General features: G+C 41.4%; 2 protein-coding genes and 1 non-coding gene across 4 annotated transcripts; 1 reads left to right on the forward strand and 2 right to left on the reverse strand.

Annotated features, from left to right (window-relative positions):
- Window positions 1-5,891: 5,891 nt before the first annotated feature.
- Window positions 5,892-10,073, reverse strand: ppdpfa (pancreatic progenitor cell differentiation and proliferation factor a). Its single transcript, XM_086123180.1, has 5 exons — window positions 9,907-10,073; window positions 7,877-7,977; window positions 6,767-6,844; window positions 6,614-6,680; window positions 5,892-6,265 (listed from the first exon to the last, which is right to left on the reverse strand). The coding sequence occupies exons 2-5, from the start codon at window positions 7,929-7,931 to the stop codon at window positions 6,121-6,123; spliced, it is 345 nt and encodes a 114-aa protein (XP_085979306.1). The 5' UTR covers window positions 7,932-7,977; window positions 9,907-10,073; the 3' UTR covers window positions 5,892-6,120.
- A 258-nt stretch (window positions 10,074-10,331) lies between these two features.
- trnae-cuc (transfer RNA glutamic acid (anticodon CUC)) lies at window positions 10,332-10,403 on the forward strand. The gene has a single exon. It is a non-coding gene; the product is annotated as a tRNA-Glu (tRNA).
- An 887-nt stretch (window positions 10,404-11,290) lies between these two features.
- Window positions 11,291-18,665, reverse strand: LOC147211185 (tumor protein D54-like). Of its 2 annotated transcripts, XM_086123203.1 has the most exons (9): window positions 18,520-18,665; window positions 17,340-17,452; window positions 17,037-17,185; window positions 16,856-16,903; window positions 16,453-16,554; window positions 12,549-12,575; window positions 12,437-12,472; window positions 12,297-12,345; window positions 11,291-11,624 (listed from the first exon to the last, which is right to left on the reverse strand). In XM_086123203.1, the coding sequence occupies exons 1-9, from the start codon at window positions 18,530-18,532 to the stop codon at window positions 11,613-11,615; spliced, it is 549 nt and encodes a 182-aa protein (XP_085979329.1). In that variant the 5' UTR covers window positions 18,533-18,665; the 3' UTR covers window positions 11,291-11,612. The 2 variants fall into 2 exon arrangements, with proteins under 2 accessions (XP_085979329.1, XP_085979319.1); XM_086123193.1 differs by lacking the exon at window positions 11,291-11,624 and having other exon boundaries at window positions 11,632-12,345.
- Window positions 18,666-19,164: the final 499 nt, after the last annotated feature.

Raw genomic sequence — 19,164 nt, forward strand, 5'->3', positions numbered from 1 at the left:
AACACAATTGAAAACATGAGCAAAAATAAAAGAAAACATTGTCAAATAATCTAAATAATCAACACAACAGCTAATCAGGTGCCCACTTACACATATGTGATCATTTACATGTTCCAAAAGGACTAGGAAGAAGTAAACATTCATCTGTTCTTAGTAGACTACAACCCCTTTATCTACATTTTATTATTCATATATCAGCAATATTAAGGAATGTTCAACTCTAACTTCATCGCCATACCATATTTAAATACCAATGCTGTATATAGCCATAATATTCTCTTAACTCTCTTAACATGTGTAGCAATTTAGAGTTGAATCAGTACTTCTGCTTTTCCAGAGTGTTTTTTTTTTTTTTTTAACTCAAAAGTATCTTGTACTTCGACTTCAGCACAGAGTACTTTTCTGAGTTCTGTGGCTGCATGATGATCACAAACTGGCTGGCTGGGTAGATGTAACCAGTCCGTATGAGTCACCTCAATGCCGTTGCCCGTCCTCTAAAGTTTATAATTACTGCAGAGGCATTGCACTGTTACATGCAACGGGTCAGGGTGAAGCTAATTTTAACTGCAGGTCGCTGAGACGGTCTGTGTCAGGGGGCCTTCAAACACTCCTCTATGTTGATACTGTCAACTCGTGTGTGTGTGTGTGTGTGTGTCAGAGACACATATGGACACGTACACGAGGTGAGGCAGTCCACGTTGTCGTCTCATGGTGCCCATCAAATAGAGAGAGCTAAAAACAGGACAAACCAGAGAGGACAAACATGTAGCGTATCAAAAGTCATTGAATAAGTGACTAGCTTCTGATAAGGAAGGAGCCATGCCCGGATCCTGTTTACTTGTTTTCCCGTGGCAGGCCGTGTCGCCGACCAGCTACCTTTGGCCCAGATTTCTCACTGGCCACAGCTGGCCGCACTGCTGCCGGAGAACAGGTTTAGGGAACAATAAGACCCTGATCCAAATGTGCCCTGTCCTACATCTTGTATGACAACCTTCCTCATCTGAATTGTCTCCATCTTTGTCCTAGGCATGACTAAGGTTTCAATATTTCAATTTTCAAACTGTTGCTGACATGCCCACAGGACTAGGCTGGCATGATTTAATGTACAAAAGAATCCCAATGAGCCTCAATGCACTGTTCGCTTTACAGGTGAACTTAATTTGACCTTGACCTTTTGAATCCCCGTGTTCAATTGTGTGTTTCACTACTTTTTGTACAAGTGGCTATAAACTCACGACAAAGGGTTGATTTATGAAAACAAGCAGTTGTGTCCACTTCTATTCCTATCAGTGACCCTTCCAGTCTCTCTCTCTCTCACAACCTGCTAATGACGCTCTGAGCTCAGTGGCCACGTCGTGTTTCAAACATTGCGATGTTGAGGTCCTATCGATCAGTTATTTGGCGTCGTCTTGGCCTCATGATTGAAAATGTGAACAGCATGAAGAAGACGGCTTAAAAACCAGGACGTTTTTTTGGGGTTATTTGTGAATCTTGTTTTAGATAAACACCAAGGCCTACTACATTACTGTATTTGTTTGTCATTACATTGGTACTTGGAGAGCAAAGTCTTTTTTGAGGTGGTGTTTAGTGTAAGAAGTTTGAGAAGCACTTCTGTAATTCATCTAAAGGTGTAACAGAGTCACAAAAAAACGGAAAGAAGGCCTGTTGCTATGTTTTTTCAATACATTTGAGTTGATTTCTTGCAACCAGGAGCATTTGTTTTGCTTTCCAATGTTCAGTCTGGTTGTTGTCATCTGATCGTGTGGTGCCTTGTGAACTTTCCCCTAGAAAACTCTTAGACCACGCCCCCTCCTTCCTCTCTGGCTGTGTTGGGAGGCAGGAGATTCACGTTCGACCTCTCTGACACTGGACCGTTTTTATTTGGATCAGATCAGGGGATTTTTTTATTTTTTTTGTGTCGGATTCGTCTGCTCGGAATAGGCCAGTTTTTCTGGGGTGGGGGAGAATGATGGGAACACAACGAAACTGGACTTTTACACGGAATTGGTCACAGCGGGAGGCTGCCATGCTTTCCCAGACAGCGACACTCCACCCTAAATAAGAGCAGACTTGTCCAATGTGCTTTATCAGCTTCCCCAATGTTCTTTTTTTTTTTCCAAGAAATGTTTGCACATATGAGGCAGCACAGTGCACTAGTGGCCAGCGTGTCTGTCTCACAGTTCTGAGGTTGGGGTTTGAAATATTTGCTCTGGCTTTGCTGTGTAAATTTTGCACGTGTTCGTGGGTTTGCTTTTATTGCTCTGGCGTCCTCCCACATTCCGAAAGCGTGCATGAAGAATATAGGTTACGCGGAGACTCTATAACTGTTGTCAACCTTGGGCCGGCACGTTGCTATTTTTGATTATTTGTGACCCACTTTCACAGAAGTGAAGAACAATAAAGCAAATGTATGGTTCCAAAATAGCGTCTGAAAATAAATGTACAGTTTCTGTGCCACCTGTCTGAAAAAGCATCTATTTACTTTCTGTGCTTGTTCTGAAATAACTTAGGATGCCATTAAAGCCTTGTCAAATAGGAAAGTAGCAACTGGTGTCAAAGAGGTATGCCGAAGAGAGACATCTTGACTCTGAAAATTGTTTTACTCTGCTGAATGGAAATTTACAGTACGCTTTGTGTCACTTTTATAAAGATATAGTATTGCTTACATGTTCAAAATGCCTTTCAAATCACTTAACCAAAAAAAAAAAAAAAGAGGATTAACACATATAAATTAAATACAGCAGTAAGTGAGCACGACTTCTTGTACTGTGTGACCACAGATGCTTATGCCACCCAGGAAAACAAGCTGCTGTAGTTCATGCATTTCCTTCGAAACATTGAATAAACTCTGTACAAAGGTTGTCTAGCTGGTCACGAAGCACCCGAGACAGTGATGGGAAGGACCAAAAGGTAAGGCAAGTGCGCAAACAAGCCTTTTTCAACCACCAGTTGATTGATTGCATTTTGTTCTTTATCGGTGAAGTTGTTGTGAGCAGCATCAAACGATCTTATCTGTAATATAATTACGGGGAGTATACTGTTTTTAACAGCTGACGTGATTACTTGGTGTTGTGGATGGGTGACTTAAGTACTGTTAGATCTTGAGTACCACTGTTTATTGTTTATTTTGTTTATTGTTTGTTTATTGAGCATATATAGTACACAAATAACAGATTGACAAAAGGCAAACAAAAATTATGAAAGGAAAATTAAAAAGTAAGTAAAAGAAAAACACACATCATCACAGTTGTATGCTCAAAGGAGTAGGAAGAAGTAAATAACCTTTTATTATCTTTTATGATCTTATATTACAGATAAGATCGTTTGATGCTGCTCACAACAACTTCACCGATAAAGAACAAAATGCAATCAATCAACTGGTGGTTGAAAAAGTCGTTGCTGGACAGTCCCGGGGCGCTTGTGTCTTGCGCCTGTTATGGGCAGCATTTTTCACAGCCCCTCTTTGTTCAGCGGAGAGATCGGTGCTGTTGAACGGTCTGCGGCTGGATGGATGTAAGGATTGAGGAGCCGACGATGAGAAGAAAGGAGCGTTAGCGCGGAGCGCCGATGCGGATTTGAAACTGGGAGTCGCGGCTTGGAGTTTGAAGCGGATTACGTGGGACAAGAGAAGTGAACTAATCTCTTTTCGTCAATGGACGCTACAGCTTCGTGTTTGCTTTCAAAACTTAGCTTGTAGCAGACGTGTGCACATTTTCAGCATGACGTCTCTGATCCACTGGTGAAAGGACACTTTGATCCTCTCCTCTTTCATCTAGAAATGCTTCAGACAACAAAGTGTATGCAGAAAAGTGGTGAAGATTGCACGACTGTCTGTGCCCTATGTGTTGTGTTGTGTTATTTTGACTTCAAAATGGCGCCGCGAGAGTGGCTGCCTTTCCAGCAGCTCCTTTTGTTGTTCTACTTCTTCCTTTCATAACTTTGCTGCTGTGAATTGGGAATTTCTCCATTGCGAGACTAATAAAGGTTTTCTTATCTTTTTCTTATAACTTATCTAGTCCTACCACTTATTATGTAGCAATTTGAATTGATCATTTTTCAAAACAAAGAAGAAGAAGAAAAATCTACATATCATCAAATACTTTTACCCTTATGTATACTATACTTTTCTATTTATACACCTTTCGGTTTGTATATATATAATTATTCTTTCTCCTTTTTATTTCAATTTTCTCATATTCATTATAATTAGCATTTCTTGAATACAATTGATAAGTTGATCAAAATCCAAAACAAGAACAAACAGTTGTAATACTATATTTTATAAGTATATCAAATGTATCTTCTTAATTATGATTCATGTAGTTTTTTTGTACTAATCTTTTGAATTAGTTTTTGAACTCCTCCAACGATTTACTCATTTTCAGGTCCGTTTCAAGCTTATTCCACAGATTGACACCTATTACTGATACACCCCTTTGCTTGATGTTTGTTCTTGTTCCGGATTTTTTGTATTGATTAGTACCCCTTAGATTATAACAGCTCTCTCTAATTTCAAAAAGCGTCTGGATATTTTGGCAAAGGAGATTGTTATGTGCTTTATACATTAATTGGGTGATTTTGAAGTCAACCAGGTCGTAGAATTTCATTGTGTTTAATTTGATGAATATTGGATTTGTGGGTCCTATATATTTAGACCTATTGATTATTCTGATTGCTTTTTTTTGTAGTTTTAAAACAGGGAGTGTGTTTGTTTTACAGGCTTTCCCCCATATTTCCACACAGTAGGTCATATATGGGAGTAATAATGAGTAATACAATGTGTACAAGGAACTCTTATTCAACACATGCTTAGTTTTGTGGAGTATCCCGATAGTTTTGGATATTTTTCTTTTAACATTATCTATGTGTGGCTTCCAGGATAGTTTAGTATCTATTACTAGTCCAAGAAACTTATTTTCATAAGCTCGTTCTATTTCAATTGAATTTATCTTTATTTTAACTTGGTCTTTGATTGGTCTCGTGCCAAAAACAACTAACTTAGTTTTTGTTAAATTTAAAGAGTTTATTTCTGTCGAACCAGTTTTTTAATTTTGTCATTTCATTAAAAAACTGTGACTGTGAAAACCATATAATTATAAAATCACCTCATCGTAAGACAAACATAATTGTCCCTGTGTTTCCTTATATAACAGACGTAGACATTGATCTTCATTCCAAAAAGGTTGGGCACCCTTGCTTTAAAATGCCACTCGGTGTGAGTGTGAGCGTGGATGGCTGTTCGTCTCTGTGTGCCCTGTGATTGGGTGGCAACTGGTTCAGGGTGTACCCTGCCTACTGCCCAAAAACAGCTGGGATAGACTCCAGCACCCCCCGCGATCCATGTGAGGATAAGCAGATTAGAAAATGGACGGATGTATGGAATGTATATGTGTGTGTGTGTGTGTGTCATTGTATGCATTTTTTTCTTTTGGTAATGCCTGTGTCCGCCTCTGTCTTATTTTGTTGCTTTGTAACCCATAAAATAACAAAAAATTAAAAATAAACTGCCCATTTTTAATAAGCCTATCCTTTCCCCAAATTGTGATCAACTGAAAATGATGTGATCGGTTCTGATTTCCAATCACTTGATTGGTATCGGACATCCCTCATTCATACACCAGTATTCAGACCACTGTAATGGCAGCGGGACTTCCTTGCGGCCCAAAAATCATCTTCCAGCTTGCCTCCCTCCGCCTAAGAGTGGATTACATTTCTCTGACCTACATTCGTGATGAGCTGGCGCGTTATGTGAACAAAATGGATGACGGCCAATCCATGTAGCCAAACCACAAAAGGCCTCTTGTGTTATGAAACAAGTGCTGTGCTGATGTCATGCAGCTCAAGGATTTTGCATGCAGGTGACAAAGAAAATACAGTCTGGACAGCAAAACTGTAGTTTTGTCTTTTTATTTTTCTTATCAGCAATGGTAACAAGTAACAGATGAAAAAACTTTTTTTGGTCGTCATACAAATAAAATTATACAGGCAAAAACAAGGCTATCTATATACTGAAAAGGGAGTCATCTTTACCGCCACCATCTCCATCTGGGCCATGATGGCAAGTTGGCAGTGAGGAAGCCCCGAGAGGAAAATGAGGGTGGGGATGAGGATGAGGGGCTTCTAGGAGGAAGAGGAAGAGGCCGGCGGGGGCGGGCTTGAGGCCTCAGACTTGCCCATGTCGCCGTTTTCACTGAGCTGTCGCTTCAGAAGCATTTCCCTGGCGATGCAGGTCACCTGACCGTTGGCCACTGTGTAGCTTCCGTTTCTGCAACCAAATAACCAATTAAATCGAGGATGCGACACTCTTCGTGAGAAGAGTCATTTCGGTCAAAAAAAAGTCAGAAATCTGCTGATCGGTGGAAAATTCGCATCCCTGATATTTTGACAAAATGGAAATTTGGAAAAATGGTCAGCCCCGCCGACAGCAACTAGCAAATGTTCTTATTAATCCCACCGGTTCGTCTGGGTCACAGAAAGCACCGTCATGATTATGGTCAGCGGCGCCAATTTGCGGCTACCTCTCGGACGCGTTATTTTAGACAGCAAAAATCAGCCGTGGCATTCGTCTCAGGTTTGATGAATAACAGTTGCACATGCTTGAGCTTGAGCTTACTTTTGGGTTTCGGGTTTCGAGAAGAAAAAGGAGGTCCACCAGTGGCCAGAATCTTGTCTTGGAAGTCCTGCGGGGAGCATATGCGACACTTTAAGGAAGTCTGCAAAATGACAACAGCAAGAGAAACCCAACGTGGGTCTCTGTTCTACGTACCAGGGTGGTGTGGGATGACCTCTCCCGAGAACTCGGCGCTGCTACACGAGCTGCTGCTGGACGTGGACCCGATGCGCCCTGCAAAGCACACTCAGTCACTTTCACTGGGGACGACACGGTGTGAACCTCAGCTCGGCGCAGCTTGGCAGTACCACTTATTTATACACGTCCCACAGGCCTTGAACCCATTTTAACTTGTTAACACATTCTTTATGTATTTGAACTAGACCTCCACCTCCAATAATCACTTAATCCACAATATAATATTTTCTAATTTCCATCCCATTGTTCAAAAACAGAACATCATTTCAAATTGACCGTGCAGAAAATGCACAAAAGTTAATTGATGATGATTCAGTTGTTGCTTGAGAGCATGTGAGAAAAGCGGCAAAAATGTTGATCACTGTTTGCAAACGTCTTATTTGGGAAAAACACCAAAGATAGTTAGACTGCTTTCATTGAGGACGACAGAAATCTGAAAATATTTACTATTGACAGGTTGAAATTCCGAGGATGTGGACAATTTTAAAAGTTAAATAATGTCTTTAAAAAATTAACCAATTATTAAAATTGGCAATTAATATGACCATCAGTTTGCAGTCAATGAACTGAATATTTTTTTACATCTTTATTGTGCTCACAATTTTTTTTTTGTGGAACCATAAACTCAAAAACGTGTTTACGGCCTTTGTTCTCTTTCTTTAATGCTCTGAGTTGCCACGGGATGGTGCCAAAGCCCTGACTAATAGGAAAGTAGTAATTGGTGTCAAACAAGCGCTGGTGAAGTGATACATCGTGACTAGAGACAAGCTTTGTCCGGGAATGAGCTAAATGTACTCTGGATTATTAGTGGATATTTTTCTATTCTATTCGCAGCATGTAAAAGGACATGCACACTTCCGGCACCTCAACTTTAACAGTAATTTCATAGGATGAGTTGGGGCATGATATGAAAGTGGTTGGTTTGCAATCGTAGTTTGTGGTATGGTTATGGTTTGAACTATTAATCTAGGCAGTTACTGTATAAATATTTTGACGGGTGGCTGTTGAAGTCTGTATTGTGGAATACGGTAAAAATGTGTGCGATGATCCTGAAGGCCTGTGACTTACTTCTGTAGTAATCATGGGTGGCGATGAGGGAGCCGCTTGATGGAATTGCTGCCATCTTCTCTCACTTCAAGTGGAAAAAAGCTTTGATGGGTAAACGGGACCTGAAGGCGAGACAGGAAAACAATAGTTGAAATATGAAGCGTATTCAGAGGATGAATATGGGGCTGCCGTGGTAGAGTGGGTCGTCCAGTGATCGAAGGGTCGCTAGCTCACAAGACAGTGAACACTAAATTGCCACCGTGGGGAGAGTTGTGACTGAATGTCTTTGTATTAAATTGTAATGTTTTAATGAGTATCGAATAATGATAATTTTTTAAAAGTCTTCAAAAATCAACAGATTTTTTTTGGTCTGTTTGTTCTTATGGCAAACTAAAATAGATCATCAGCCAATTAAATCATCCAGTGTATTATTAATACTGGTATATATCAGTGATCTCTCGCTCTCCCTCTCTTTCATTGTACAGTACAAGAGAAACATGTTTTTCTACTCTTCATATGATAAGAAACATGTTGAACCTTGAATCTTTGTTAAGGCCACGTGCACTCTGTGCTGCATTTTAGTGTACACTCATGCTTAGTATGTGTCTATACATACATAAATACACAGACACACACACACACACACACACACGTGTGTAGACTCGAGACAGCTGCTTGTGGGAATCCAGTTTCCTTCCTCCTCCAGCACGTGCCAAACTGCGGGGTTGCGGGATTGTTATGGATTAAATTGTGACAGTTGACTAGACTACATTTTCTAAACTGGAAATTTACCTTGGGGATTCATGGGACCTATAGGCGTAATGGCAAAAAAAGTGTGTGTGTTTTTTTATTCCCAGAAAACAAGCAAATTTCACACAAGTACCATGTCTGAAGTTGAGTTAGGAGCTGTTGCTTGGTTGATTATATTTGGCTTTGCCTTTGAAGCCAAAATATAAGTTACTGTACGTACATGCCATATGCTGTCACTCGAGTAAAGTGAGAAAAAAAATAAATTGCTGTAATGCCCACCCATGTGAGGAAGAATAGCTATCTCATTTGCATGGATGTCTGCTCACTACAAAACAAAAATGTTTATACTTTTCCACTAAACTACCCACAATTCTTGGTTAACTTCCATGAAACATTTCCAATTTGGAAATCCCAAATCAGACTTTTTGCAACTCCACTAATGAGTTGTTGCCTTGTATTTTTTAATTTCTCACTTTCTTCTCGTGAAAACGTAAATGGGAGGCAGTATTTTGACTCAAAGGCCAATTTGGAGTCTTAAGGAGCAGATGAAGGAGATGCAGTTCAACTTGACATGAGAAGCAGATGGCTTTAGGCTGAGGGATTTCTAGGATCAGGTGAGTACTCGCTGTACTACCCACCATACACAAACAAGACCGCATCCCAAATGGACATTTATCAATAAAAACACCGCGTATGCATGTATTTAGTGAACACGAAAGTCTCATTTGATCACAAAATGCATCTAACGTTCACACGAAACACTCATTTGTGACTAAGAGATTAATAGTATGTACGCAAAATACATTTGAGGCCAAGAAATGTGTTGAACATGCAATAGTAATTTGTGGTCACAGAGTGGGCATAACATGCACACAAAATGGGTACTACGTGCGGACGAAACACTGTCTAGAAACGAGAAGCCGAAAACAATGGACGGATAGAATTGCGATAGAATTTCATTTCAGTCTATTAATGAGCAACAATGCCATTCTGAAAAGTCTGCCACTGCAAAGATTTTGTTTTTTTTCTGTTATTTAATCAGGCTATCGAGAGGTCCGTTTGTTATGTCCGACCTTTTGGACGTCGAACATTGTACTTTTTCGATAAAGTGCACACCATTTTCTTACCCAGACATCCAAGTTGAGCAAGGGAGTGCGATTGAAACATTACAAGAGCATTTTGTTCGTACGTTCCGCCAATTTTAAATCCACAATTCTGTTTCTTAGTCCCCCCCCCCAAGTCTCCAGTGTCATGTCTGACGCTTCGTGAACAACAGTGGAGTTGATACTTGTGAGGCTTACCTTCGGTTATGATCGGAACGCTGGTGCTTGGGGTGGAAGGTTTGGATGGCACAAGATCTTCTCAGTGGTTCGAACGGCCCATTTGTGGATGGATGACAATGGTGGTGTTGACCCTTTGCTATCGGTCGTTTGACTGCGGATGCTCGTGAGCAGGGGCGACCGTCCGCTTTTAATCGCTCGGGGCCACGTGAGCTCTGTGTAGGCGGGGACTGAGGCGTGGCGTGCCGCGGAACGTGACCGCGGTTCGTGAGTGAGAACATTACGTCATAGTGCCGAAAAAAGTCGCTTTTGTCAACAAGCTGCCTATGTTGACCGGAAGACATTAGCATGAAATTACATATGTGGGTCAAACCAAACAAATTAAGCCTTCATGAACCAATATAAGATACAAAGTTATATATGTAATCAACGTCAACTCTGCACAGTCCCTGGTGGTCTAGTGGTTAGGATTCGGCGCTCTCACCGCCGCGGCCCGGGTTCGATTCCCGGTCAGGGAAAGACGCTTTTACGTGTGTTATTTTGTCGTACTGTTTGCAGGTACAACGATGGAACCATCCATCCACCTATTCCTGGGCCTGAACGGCTTTATCCGCGCAAGGGGTCAACCCTTGTCAAAATGTATCCATTGAGTATGCAGCTCTGGAAAAAAAATCCCAGACCACAGCTATAGTGATAAATTACTGACAATGTAAAGGCCTCAACAGTGCAGCGTAATTTTGGTCTCCTAATTATTATTCTGATTATTCTTCTTATGAGCAAAGTGCATAAGTTTAAGCCATTTAAAATACTGAGTAACATTACAGAAGGGCGGCCCGGTAGTCCAGTGGTTAGCACGTCGGCTTCACAGTGCAGAGGTACCGGGTTCGATTCCAGCTCCGGCCTCCCTGTGTGGAGTTTGCATGTTCTCCCCGGGCCTGCGTGGGTTTTCTCCGGGTTCTCCGGTTTCCTCCCACATTCCAAAAACATGCATGGCAGGCTGATTGGACGCTCTAAATTGTCCCTAGGTGTGAGTGTGGGCGTGAATGGTTGTTCGTCTCTGTGTGCCCTGCGATTGGCTGGCAACTGATTCAGGGTGTCCCCGCCTGCTGCCCGAAGACGGCTGGGATAGGCTCCAGCACCCCCCGCAACCCTAGTGAGGATCAAGCGGTTCGGAAAATGGATGGATGGATGGACATTACAGAAGATGAAATCAATAAAATCTAATAGTCACCTAGCCAGACTAGTGAGGATTACCAGGAAAATTGATGGATGGATTGATAAAATACATATTAAATACCACGTAAAGACCAGTAAATACCAATACAAATATAAGATTTAAAGAAATAAAACCTGAAGGTCATATATAGTTATGACTGAACAAATTAGGCGAGGAATGAATCAAACACATCATTAACTAGCTTTTATTCACTATTTATGACACATTTGACTTTAATTGAAAAATCTTTGAATACAAAAACACTTACAGTATGTCTGATCTTTTTGTTCATGCCGTAAACAGTGTCATTGGGATGTCAGTGTAGCTTTTCTGTTTGCAAGTGTTAAAATGAATAGAAATGAATAAAATGAATATCTCAGATTGGATTGAAGCATCGTGCAGGAACTCTTTGAACATGTTGGAATTGTTGCTGGTATTTTACATTTCACAGACAAACAAAATAACTTCTTTCAAAGCCAGATGTTTCTCCATTATTTGTCAAGACTGCCAGTCATCTTCTCCTCTGGAAATCATACATGAAACATGGTGCGTCATCATACAAAAAAATCATGTGTGACCATGGTTCTCAAACTTTTTACACAGAGGAGCACCTATAAACATACTTAGCTGTCTTAAGTACCCACCAGATGACCAACATTAAAATATAGCAACGCAGTAGCCCTAATTGTTTATCAAAAACAATGCAAAGATGTTCTTATGAATTTCATTAAAATAATTTGCACTTAAGTTTAAAACGTGTACCACATAGGAGAAAGTTCTTAAAGATTCAGTGCACATGTATTGAACTGTAATTTAAAAAAAAAAGTAGAGCGCTGTACTTGTAGAGTTCAAAGTGTACCATCTAACCGATGTAAAACATGATGTATCAGAATCAGAATCAGAATCAGAATCATCTTTATTGGCCAAGTATGTAGAACACACAAGGAATTTGTCTCCGGTATAACACGCTGCATTATGTATGCATTACTGCAAGCTCCTTTCTAACGTCTTTGATTGTATTCAATTCGATTTTGTATTCAAATCACAAAACTGACCACGTTTTGAAGGATCTGCCCGACGCCAGCGATTTGTGTATTTAATTGAGTGATTCTGCTGCATGCCAACAGTGAACGCCCGCAAATCACTCGTGGTCCTCTTCGCAAACTTTTCACATCACTGCCCTTAATGCACTCACCTTCACACTGCCAACCATTTCCTCAAACGACCGGAATGTGGAGGAGTGTCTTGGAAGAAAAAGTACATTTTGTTACGATTTGCTTCACTTTCATACAACAATAAGCGACTGTCTGAAAAATGACATTGATGGGTATTTACCTCATTGATGGCACACTCATGGTGTGATTCAGCGTGCTTTCATGACAATACAGAGATGTTAGACAACAAAGCGTTATCTTTGCACATATTTAATATGGACCGTAAAATTTACCGTGGTGGGCTTGGAAGGGGCAGAGCTCTGATGATGTTTGCGGCATGAACACAAAAAAAAGAGACACGAAAATGAGTAGCAAGATACTTTATGGCGTCATTTTGTTTTACTTGACCAAAGTCAAAGTCAGACTTAAGTCACCAATTTCAGTACTTGGCACTCATTGGTTAAAACTTATGAAAGACTCGACTTGATAAGATAAGATAGGAAAACCTTTATTAGTCTCGCAATGGAGAAATTCACGATTCACTGCAGCAAAGTTATGAAAGGAAGAAGTAGAACAACAAAATCAGACAGTCGTGCAATACTGATGAGACTTGACTACGACTTAAGCTACATGCCGTGGCTTGTTGCGTTTATATTTGAAAAATCTCAATTTTCAAGAGAACGAGATGCTTCTTTCTTTTTTAAAATTTTTTTAAGTGTTGCATATTTTTGGAATGCGTGCAAACCTCCCTACATTGGCATGCTGTAATGCTGGGGATGAACAACCTATTTTTTCTTCTTTTTTTTTGCAGTCAGTGCTAAGGCAAGAGTCGAGTTGACTTTGACTAATCATGATGTCATTCATATTTTTTTTTCAGTTGGCAACTCTGTGCGTGCCTCCAAATGCTAGGTCGCTCGCTCGCTCACTCTCCTCATCATTTTTGGTTGCGTAGGAACCGCCCACTGACTCGCTCGTCCCATTGAAGGTTGCAAGACTTTTACAAAAACTTTCTGGGTATGCTAAAGCATTCAGTTCCTTTCCCTGTAACTAAGGGAACAATATTGTCGACAGTTGCAGGTGTGTTCCTGTTCCAACACGACTGTGTGTCAGTACACAACGCGAGGTCCACAAAGACATGGATGCGGGAATTTGGTGTGGATGAACTTGACTGGCCAAGACAAAGTCCTCACCTCAACCTGCTTGAGCACCTTTAAGGATTAATTCAAGTGGAGACTGAAAGCCAGGCTGTCTGTGTGTGTGTTTTTTTAAACTTAATGTATCTACATCTGAACATCTGACACCTGTTCCACTGTCACCAGCCAATCTGTCAGATCGACATTAGGATTTTATTCTTGCTCCTGCTAGCTGAGGACAGCATCAGGGTCACTTGTCAACAATTCAATAAATATTTGAGGTGGAACTCAAATCTCAGACCAGGCTGGCCTGATGACAGATGGACCAGCACTGCCCCCGCTTGGTATTTCATTGCTGCACGTGGCCAACAAATAATGTCACACGGAGAAGGAACATACTCTAAGTGTGGAATTACAATTAAATATTCCAAATCCACAAATACATTGGATCGTGTTTTAATCAATTCACCCCACCAAAAATGTGATTTGGTTTGCGTTTCTTAAGAAAACCTGAAAGAAAAACATCGGTGGTCATAATTGCTGCCCCCCACCGCTGGTCTGCCCGTCTGCCTGGATGACTTTTCTAAAAATGTGCCATGTGGCATGCAGAGAGCAGCTTGTACTCACTGACCTCCTTGCTAAATGCTACGGCTCACGACGACCTGCTCTTTTTTTTTTTTGGAACACTTGAAATGATCTATTTAACTCTGACATCACACGTACATCTGAAGAAAACATGCTTAATGGCTCAAATTAGGGATGGGTGAGTACCGATACCAGGTATCGATGGGCGCTTGGGACACATCCCCCTCAGTGTGTGCGTGTAAAAAAAAAAAAAAACACCTCCACACCCCAGTTCCAAAATCCCATCTGCGTCCAAGCAGGTATCAGTATAGGGCTACCTTATTTCTACTGTATGTTTCGCATACCCGTGAAGGCCAATATTTGGTTCTACACTGTGGTGGTTGAAGACACTAGCGAATCATGTGCACCAGAAAGAAAGAAAGGTCTTTGTTCACAATTGACTGTCTTTGTGTTCATTGAAATGGTATATATCAAAAGACTACAGTGATCCCTCGCTATTTCGCGGTTCGTTTATTGCGGCTTCAGTGCATCGCGAATTTTTTCAAACATATTCATTAAAAAATAAATAAATGAATATATTTTTTTCATATACTGTACATGTAGTACAGTACTGTATATGTTGCTCTATGTAACTCACAGTTGTTTTGCTGACTTTCGCAGCTTCTCGCGGACCGTTTGCGGACTTAAAAAAATATATATATATTATACTGTATTTTGGTTATTCATAAACTAACCTAACTTATACATGTTTAATTATATTAGTATACAGCATTAGGTCATGTTAATTACTTCAAAATTTACTTCTACATGCATGTATACCATTAAATTTGGCCTTATAAATATTATGTACATGTACCTATATGGAGGCGGGGGGGCGGGGGGTCGCTACTTCATGGATTTTCGTTTATCGCGGGTGGTTTTGGTCCCCATTAACAGCGATAAACGAGGGATTACTGTATTGGTATTGGTACTCTGTATTGGTGATCACTCGAGAGTGAATACTCGTAGTGGCGTTGTTTTGAAGAAAAAAAAAAGGAGGATTGATCATCCCTAGCATGATTGATGACGTTAGCCGTAGCTGAAATGTGTGACGTGTCAGTTGAAAAAAAAAGGCTTCTAAGTGAGATGGGACATCAGCCGTAATTTTCATTTCAACAGGTAAGTCGACAGTGGAGGAAATTTAAATGTAGATGACATGATCATTGAGCATAGTTTTCTGTTGCTCGGATTGATGTTGTGCTTTTTCGATGGGGAAATAGCGTTGTCCCCTGGCAGGCTGATCAGTATATTGAGCTAAACTACCCAAAAATAACTCGACTCCCGGTAAACATTTTATACACACTGTCAATTTCTGTGTTTCTTTAGATGTGCTGATGACATTGTTTTCCCTGTGATCACAGTCTCACTCGTTTGATTGGTGGGCGGAGTGTCGTAGCTGCTCCATTTGGTATTTACATGAGGCCCCAGTGGAAGGAAGTTGCCGGAATACTGTACTCCCTTTCAAGCTGTCGCCATGCCTCTTGCTCACCCTTAATTATTATCTGTTGGCTTATAAGTACTTCTGGTTTGCTTTTGGTGTTAAGTTATGCTATTCATTTTTTTGTTGTTGTTACCCATTTTCTTCTTTGTGTATGTAATGTTGTTTTTGTTCTTTTACCAGTAGTTCTCTTCTACTGGGTATTCACACAGCTCCTTTTGATTGTAATTTGCTATCTTCGTGTATTTGTTTGGCACAATGACTTTTCATCATCATTTCACATTGTTTTGACTGTTGTGCTTCTCGCGCGTGTGTAATTTTGCTCCAATAAAGCCTGGGTAAATGTTTAACATTTAGTTGTCCGTGCAGTCATCTATCCTTTGGATTGGCCAATCACATTGCACAGCTCCAATGATGGAGGTCCGGTTCCTAATCTGTCCGTTTACAAGTAGTTAAGAGCAAGGGTGTTCCGATCAGTGTTTTATGCTGCTGATTCCGGTACTGATCATCCCTGAGTGAGGTCAGCCGATACGATCATCCGTGGATTAGCTGCACTTTTTTAAATATTAGAGCTTCTCACCAACAGTTATTTTAATAATTGATGCTACGCTGCACATAGGCTGCTCTCTAGTTGGTTGCAGGCTGCCAAGTACGAGTTGCAGGTCATCATTTTTGGGTGATTAGCAATGGACGACGGAAACCGTCCGATCACGATCTGTGGCCAATCGATCAGACCACCACTAATTAATAGTCTTGGCATCTTCTCTTCACATCGATTTATGACATACACCCGATTTGTTCTCTTCAGCCACAGGTTCTTCTTTATAATCTATGAGTTTTATTTTTGTAGAGAAATTAAGGGGCACGGTGTGACTTTTGAGGGATATCTGGCGGTGAACCCCCAACCAAAACAAGTTTTTCTCATCAATTGCATTCTCCCACCCGGACATCTCCTGGCACCGACTGTTTCCAACCATTGTGAAAAGATCCAGTGGAGAGTACCTTAACTCCGCCAGCCTCCTGGTGATGACCACGCCCACGTTGGTCAATGCGGAAGAGGTCACGTGACTGGCATGAGCGAGACCTTCCTTGGTCCTCACGCATCTACAGGCAGAGGGAAGCGGCAGGAATAAGAAGAGGGAGGAGAAGTGGCCACTTGACTCACACAAATGCAACAGAAGGCCTGCACATACGCGTCGTGCCGGACCTCCCGCTAATACTGCTGCCGCTTGTACTAATTCAGGTGGTAAGGCTATTAACAGAGCACCAATCCTATTGGACTCAGAAAATCCCATCACTTGTTCCGTAGAGGAAACCTTAACATGTGAGCACTTGGCAAAAACAACACGGAGTCTCGAGTATGATGACTGTTTTTCTTCAAGAAGAAGTAGATGCCGACACTCACACGTTGGAGTTGTTGATGTCATCCAGGACTGCAGAGGCTGTGAGATATCTGCAAAGAGATTAACTTGTTGACACACCCCAAGACTGATGAGAGAGTATTTCCCAGTTATATAATCACTAGCAGGTATAGGTAGCGTGCAACCGATGATCTCATTGTTCTAACACGCAATGGGTGCGCTCACGGGGAAGAGGTCTGCACTTCTTGCCAGCCTTTGGACAGGTTCTCCTTGATGCTACTGAGAGGGCCCATACCCAGCTGCCTCCTGATATCTGCAGCCGACTTCTCCTTGGTCAGCAGCACCTGCCTGAGAGTCTGAATTTCCTCCTCCATCTGGTTACAAAAATGCAGCAAATTTGGTGAAAGTGTCGTTTTTCGAGGCTCTTTGATTGATAGCTTTGTGGACGGAGTCAATAACCAGATCAGGGGTATGTTCGGATTTGGGGGAACCAAATTAACTAAGTTACACAGCCAAGTAAAGTCTCACCTTGGCAAGGTCGAACCTCAGATTGTCCCTCTCCTCGTCACTTAGCTTTGCAGGGTGGCATCCATTTTCTGGCACGCTGGAGGAGAAACTCGGGGATGAAGTCCCGCCAAAACCTTCAGCAGAATGAGATTCGATTCAAAGCAACTCTGCGCGTGTGGCAAGTGATATTTTGTCATTGTAATGAATCGAGATACGGATGTTGTGATGCTGAGTGCTCCCTCGACACTCCCGCGATCGCTCAAGACCCCAACCCCATTTTCTTTTTTTGTCTACCCTTTGTCACTCAACTCTTTCACTTCCGCCCAAATGGCCGAGTCAGACGTTTGCTCAACAGAGCCTGGGCTCTGCTGGACATGTCTCCCTTTGAAGAAGTCGTTCCTTACTTCAGCTGGGTTTCAATCATGTATGAGGAGCAGTAAAAATAGCTACCTTAAAAAGTACTTTGGTTATTTAATGATTGCTGATGATTGATTTTACAGGTACCCAAGTTAGATTGCAATACTGTAGTTACTTAATTAGTCCCATTCAGCAGCTGCCATTTCTTCAACAACAGTCTGCCTGACCAACTTCTCCACCGCACTATTTACTGTTTACATTTAAAAAATATTTTATCACGATTTATTTGCGGTTTTTTTTTTTTTTTTTGCAGCAGCAGCAAAGTCCATCTTTTGTTTGGAGTGCTGAGAGACCTGCTGCATTTGTCTCAGCTCTCTGTTTTGCACGAGCTGGCATTCAAAGTTTGAATGGACCATTCTTCGACTTCAGATGTTTCTTCAAATTTGACTGAGTGTTTTTAAAGCTAGATAACACTTTTGTTGCCAGTTTAGAGTGTACAAGCAACCTTAATGTTTTCATTTTTGGCTGACACAAACTCAAAATAGTGACTGGATTTCCATCTTAAAAAGGCGAAAATCTCTTCTCACTCCATTGCTGTTTTTGTCTCTGGCTGCTTGGTTTGTGCAGGGGAGGAGGAGTGTGTTTTTTGACCAGCTAAAAGTGCTGTCCCCAGTGCTGAACTCGGTGCTCGTTGTATGTGGCTAGTGGATAATGCTACCTGTTGCACACAATGCCAATGTTAACCGAGGCAGATAAAACATGCAACTACTGTTTTATATTCTCCATAAGATAGCAGACGTGTCAAAAGACAAAAAACATGAACGGGTGAGGCGCTCTTTCTTACCCGGTCGGCTCATGTCTTCGGACGAGGTTCGATTGTGTCTGTTTACATCCAATCAACTCAACTAGGACAGCAGCGGGAGACGCACAAGCAAACACGCACGCGCGCGCACACACACGCACGCGCGCGCACACACACACACACACACACACACACACGGATCACCGTGGGTATTAAATGGAAATACATTACACACACGCACACACGCACACGCAAACACAAACACACACACACACACGCGCGGGATCTCCCTGGGTATTAAATGAAAATACATTACACGTGCTCTCTCACACACACACCGTATATATTGACTAGTGTAAGTGTCTTACTCAATGGTTGAGAGAGGTGGTGACACTTCGTTTGTGTCTGTTGGACTGCATTATACCGCCCCCTGATGGCTAAAATTGGCAATTAATTGTAGTTCCTGTACTGCTAGCTTTGAGTGCAGCTTTTGATATGATTGATCATGAGCTATTACTTCTGAAGCTGCTGACTTACAGGTTAATATACAGGCGTGAACCTTATGAAAAGCTATCTGGCAAACCGAAAACAATGTGGTTTGTTTGAATGGCACAGTGTCGAATATCATTACACTTGACAATGGTATTCCATAAAGTACTGTAGTCGCTTTGGACTGCTCCTATATTC

Source organism: Hippocampus guttulatus, chromosome 1, assembly GCF_054856545.1.
Source record: "Hippocampus guttulatus isolate MCC_2025c chromosome 1, RoL_Hgut_1.0, whole genome shotgun sequence".
Classification (NCBI taxonomy): Eukaryota; Metazoa; Chordata; class Actinopteri; order Syngnathiformes; family Syngnathidae; genus Hippocampus; species Hippocampus guttulatus.